Source organism: Plasmodium gaboni, chromosome 14, assembly GCF_001602025.1.
Source record: "Plasmodium gaboni strain SY75 chromosome 14, whole genome shotgun sequence".
Taxonomy (NCBI): Eukaryota; Apicomplexa; class Aconoidasida; order Haemosporida; family Plasmodiidae; genus Plasmodium; species Plasmodium gaboni.
This window is the reverse complement of record NC_031494.1, coordinates 2,876,569-2,882,631: the sequence shown is the minus strand read 5'-3', so window position 1 is coordinate 2,882,631 and position 6,063 is coordinate 2,876,569. Positions and strand designations below refer to the sequence as shown.

General features: G+C 20.4%; 2 protein-coding genes across 2 annotated transcripts; one reads left to right on the top strand and one right to left on the bottom strand.

The window, feature by feature from the left end:
* Positions 1–1,301: 1,301 nt before the first annotated feature.
* PGSY75_1476000 (hypothetical protein) lies at positions 1,302–1,737 on the top strand (the record flags this gene model as incomplete). Its single annotated transcript, XM_018788436.1, has 2 exons — positions 1,302–1,469; positions 1,606–1,737. The coding sequence occupies 2 exons, from the start codon at positions 1,302–1,304 to the stop codon at positions 1,735–1,737; spliced, it is 300 nt and encodes a 99-aa protein (XP_018639808.1).
* An 833-nt stretch (positions 1,738–2,570) lies between these two features.
* Positions 2,571–4,991, bottom strand: PGSY75_1475900 (hypothetical protein; the record flags this gene model as incomplete). The annotated part of the gene is made up of 1 exon (XM_018788435.1): positions 2,571–4,991. The coding sequence occupies one exon, from the start codon at positions 4,989–4,991 to the stop codon at positions 2,571–2,573; it is 2,421 nt and encodes an 806-aa protein (XP_018639807.1).
* Between the last annotated feature and the right edge of the window lie 1,072 nt (positions 4,992–6,063).

The window sequence follows — 6,063 nt, the reverse complement described above, 5'->3', positions numbered from 1 at the left end:
ATTTTTTTGGTTTTTGTTTTGTTTTGTTTTGTTTTGTTTTTCTTTTTTTTTTTTTCTTTTGAAATACATGCCAAAAAAAAAATAGCACTACTTACAATTAAATATATACATATTTTAAATATATATTTTAAAGGATATGTTTTTTTACCAATATTATATAAAAACATTATTAATCTTTCAATATTTTTGGAATGTGAATATTATAAATATAAAAAGATATTATATTTGGGGGCACTAATTTTTTATATTATTATTTTATAATTGTTTATGGAAATTATTTAAATAGTTCATAATATCTTAAATTAGTCATTAATTATATTATCATATATTGGTTATAGCCTTATGTAATTGTATATTATTAAAATGTAATCAAAAAATAATAGGATAAAAGGTATTTTTCTTTTTTTAGTTTTTTTTTATTTTTGTTTTTCTTTTAAATATTACATTATATAAATATAATAGTACAACATGTATTTATATTTATATATAGTTTTTTATTTTTTTTTGAAAATATACTTTTATTATTTATAAATATATATATAATATGTATATTATTGTATGTATTTATATTTATATTTATAGTAATATTTCTGTTCTAAATTTATTCTATATCAAAAATGTACAAATAAGAATTCTAAGAAGGAAGAACATATTAATAAATATATGTACCCATTTGCATTGAGTATTTTGTGTACTTTTTCTTCAAATTTTTATTTTATATCTATCCTTCTAAACTTTATTTTATATCTTATTTTTTACATAAGTATTTTATTCTTTAATCATATTTTTTTTTATATTTTTTATTTTGTTATGAATAATATTAATAAAATAGGAACAAAACAAAATTAATCAAAATTATTTCTACAAACAAATTTTCTTTTAATTCGTATTAACTTATAATTTAAATAAATATATTTTTTTTTTTTTTTTTTCCATAAAATATTCTTATAATTATTTCATTTATTTTGATAAAACAATAAAAAAGAGAAAAAGAAATAGAATATACATATGTCCAACGTTTTCCCATTTAAATTCTTCAATACGGAAGAAAAATATAAAAAATATAAAAATATATAAATATAAAAATATATATATATATATATATATTTTTATATTTAATTTTAAGTTTCAATAATATTTTCTTCTTATTAGGTATTCAATAATTTAAATCTTTCTTTTTTTTCATATACATATATATATAACATAATCCCGTATGTAGAAATATATCTATATAATACTCTTATATATTTATACAAATTTGGTGCTATTAATTCTTTTTTAATTATAGATAATTATACAAAATGTTTAGCGAAGGTGATAATCAAAACAATATTCAGAATTTACTCAGCCAAGGTACAGAAATGCCAAATTTATTGGATCCCTCTGATACTGATAATAATACATTAAATTTACATATAGCAGGATATATTATTATATATATATATTTGTTAATATTACTTAGTGCTTTGGTAATATAATTATACATATTTCTATAAACATATATGTTATTATATTTCCGTTCTTTAAACATCTCAATATTATAAATAAATATATAAATATATATATGCAGATTTATTGATTTATATATATATTTTTTTTTTTTAGGTTACCCCTGCAGTAGGCCATGCACTATCAAATAAGGATTTTGGAAATTCATCTACTAAGGCACTGAACAATGATAATGATGAAATAAAAGAAACAGAAGCCGATTCATTTCAAGATAATGAATGTGACTAAAATGACAACATATATACACATATTATAAAATCATATATTTTTTATTCTATAAAAACATGTAGGATATATTACATTATTACGTATCATTCATAAATATGTAACGATAATATTATTCCTTAATTATTTTTTTTTTTTTTTTTTTCATTATATATATATATCGATAGTGTTTTCAGAAAATGACATAAAATAATATAATTACATTCATTTAACAATTAACTAATATAAATTCTTTAAGTTCTATTTGATAAACTATCACAAAGAAATATATAAAAATATATATATATATATATATATTACTGTAAATATTAAATTGCTCAAAAAAAAAATTTTTTTTCCATTTCTTAATTAAGAATATGAAAAAAAAAAATATATATAATATAATAATAAAATATTGAATATATTAAATATTTATCAATTAAAAATAAAAACTTTTAATTTGTATTATATTTTTTTTTTTTTTTTTTTTTTTTTTTCCTCATATTTACACTCTAATTTTTTTCGGATAATAATTGTACGAAACATTTTAAAAAAGATTTTTAACATACACAAAAATTGGTAAAAACAAAAGTGTGTAACAAATAATAACGTAGCGATGACAAAATTTTATGAAAGTTAACTTGAGCAATATACATAACTATGTAGAACTTAAAGAACATATATATGTATATATTATAATAAATTATCATTATTTTGTATATATATATGTAGAAATACATAGTTAAGGAAATATAAGTACAATGTGTAATATACATTTATAATTACATAAATAAATAAATAAATATATATATATATATATATATTATAGTTTTAAATTTATACGTTGTTTATGTTGCTTAATTGTTTTCAAATAATATCCTTTCAGCATCATTTAATAGAATTTCGGTGTTTGTTAATAATCTGTGATATGAAGGATATGTATACCTTTCATATTCTTTTACAAGCATTTCACATTTATGCATTTTTGTTAATATAACATTGATATCAAAAACCAGAGCTATTACTTCAATTTTTGCTATAGCATAAAGGTAAAAACGTATCAAACCTTCTTCAGATTGTACACGAGGATAGAAACTTTGTAGACATTTACAACGATCAAGAATATCATTATACAATGCACTATTGTGTTCAATGAATTCTAAAATATTTATTAAACTGTTTATTGTTCCAGATAAACGTGAAATTTCTTTATAATTATATTTTTCTTTCTTTATTATTTTATCATAAAATGGTTTTACAAGAGAAAGACAATAATTTATGATATAATATGCGCTTTGTAATAAATATTCATCTCGAGGTAATAAGATACCATTAGATGATATATTATATGTTGCATTACTATAATCCCTACGAATTTTATTTATTATTAATGTAAAATTACCTAATATTTTTCTTATTAAAGAAAATGATTTTTTTGCTTCAAATATTATACTTTTTAATAGTTGTTTTTCACCTTTTGTTAAATTACGAATAAGACTTCTTCTTCTCAAATCTAATAAAATTGCCCTAGTTCTCCTGTTATTTTCTTTTATTAATGGAAATTCATCAGTTGAAAAATCACAAATATCACGCTCATCCCTATCAAAATAATTTTTCTTATATAAATTCAAAAATTTATATAAGTTAAAGTCATGATAATTATAATTAACGAACTTCAAGGTATCTTCACTAAAATATAAATATTTTATCCCTTCTTCCTTATATATTTTAATAATTTTTTGTAATGTTAAATTCCCTACCATATGTTCATTTAAAAAACTACTTAAATCTACACATAGAAAATCATCAAAAAATAACATTTCACATGCATATATACTTTCCATTTCTTTTAAATATGGATGTTCAATACGAAAAGGATTACGAAGATCTTTAAAATTAATCTTTTCACCCTTATATAAAGGATATTTACAACACATTCTTTCAATATCATCCTTTTTACTTATGCCCAAACCTAAATATTCCTCAATCAAAGTAAAATGAAATTTTTGATTAATATCTTTACTTGTTATAATTACATTTCTAAACTCATCGACATCATCGCTACTTATTTTAACTGATGTATCATTAACAATATAAGATAAACTTTCTTCAAATTTATATATGTCTTTTTTTCCTAAATCTCTATTCTTTTTAACTCTTTTTTTTTGTTCTTCCTCGTCATATTCATCATCTTCTTCATATTCTTCTTCTAGATATTCTGGAATATCTTCTTGATTTTTTTTATTATGTTTTACACTTCTATCTTTTTTTGGAATAGCTCCTTTAGATGAATCAGAAATAGGCATTACATTATCAGTTGAATGTCCTTCACCCCTAGTTCTAGATCTCCATGTTCTAAAACGCGGTTTAAAAGATATTTCATCTCGTTTCTCTTCATATTTTCCTTTATACCTATCATCATCATATTTTGAATATTTATATTTTACGTCTTTATGTGCTCCTTCTTTTTGTTCTTCTCTTCCTCCAACTGCTCCTAGTACTTTCTCTTCTTCTTCATATTTTCCTCCAACTGCTCCTAGTACTTTTTCTTCTTCTTCATATTTTCCTCCAACTGCTCCTAGAACTTCTTCTTCTTCTTCATATTTTCCTCCAACTGCTCCTAGAACTTCTTCTTCTTCTTCATATTTTCTTCGAGAACATCCAAATAAATCATAGTTTTCCCATAAAGGGCGTTCTAATAATTCATGGGTTCCTAATCTCGAAGAATCATATACGTCATAGTGTCCTACACTAAAAGTAGGCAACATTTCATAATCGCTCCTTCCAACAGTCCTCATTATATCTACGTTATCCTTTCTTTCAGTTGCTTTTAACATTTCTCCTTCATCTTTTATTGTTTTTAATAACTCATGTTGTATATTTTCCTCCTTTATTTTCTTATGACTTAATTCTTCATGTTCAATATGTCCATATCCTGGTTTTTGAACACCAAAATATTTGGCTCCTAATTCTTTCTCTAAGTTTTCATAATCTGTTCCTTCCCCTAATTTTCCATATCCTAAATCAATATTTCCCAACAACGGCATCTCTTGAGTTGTTTCCTTTCTTCGTTTTTCTAGTTCATCCAAATTTGATATAGACAAAAAATTTAATTCCTCCAGAAGATTAATTATACTATAAGTGTGTTGTTCTTCATTTGGATATGTCTCTTCCTTCTGTTGCTTTTCAGCTAGAGATATATTTTTTATATACTTATTCACCTTATTAGGTAGACGAACACAAAATAGAATAAGGAACAATTTTTTTAAATAGGCCATATTTAAGAAAAAAATATATATATATATATATATATATATATATATATATATATATATAACAGAAAAAATAAAATAATTATATAAACAAATAAATGTATTTTTTATCATAAAAAACAAAAATAGAAAAGAAAAATGAAAACATTTATTAATTCTTCTCAAATACATCTATTCTTATTTATATTTTAATTATTTTCATATGTTATAAACAAATTTTCATAAACGTATTGAAACAAGGACACAGTGGACATTTTTAACAACAAAAGGACAAAATAATAAGTTGTTTTCAAAGCATATGTAGAAATGAGATGAAAAATTAAAAATAACAAACTTTAAAATAATGGCAAAAAAATACTTTTAATTTATTTTCTCAAAGAATTCTATTAGTTTTTATGTTACACCATTTTAATATATCACATACTATATAAATATATACATATAAAAATATTATATTCTCTATTTCTTTTTTTATTTTTTTTTTTGGTGCCTTTTTAGGTATGTTTAATTTTATCTATTTATCAAGTAGAAATATAATAATTATTATATAAAACACTGGAAAGTTTTTTAATAAGAATATTATTGATTTTAATAAAATTCTACATATTAAAAAAAAAAAAAAAAATTAATATATATATATATATATTATATATGTATGTATTTATATTTTACGTTCCTATAACCCAGAATTAATTAAAAATAGTCGGAAATTTAAGAAAAAGAAAAAAATAAAACATCATATATTTATACATATTTTTAATAATATATATGTGACAACAAAAAAAGAAAAAAAAAAAAAAAAAGAAGAAGTTTATGATCTCTAAAGAGGCTTATAATAAGTTTCATAAAATAATAAACAAAGTCCCATATTTTAAATGCAACCGAAAGGGAAATAAAAAATTTGAAGGATAGAAACATTTTTTTAAATCTACATGAAATAAAAGCTGGTGATTAATTATTAAATAATAACCTCTTTGTAGCATTTAAATGACTTCGTTTTTTTTCATTTTTTTTTTTTTTTTAAATATACATACAATATCATTCAAATATATATTAATAATTTTTTTTTCTTTTTTTT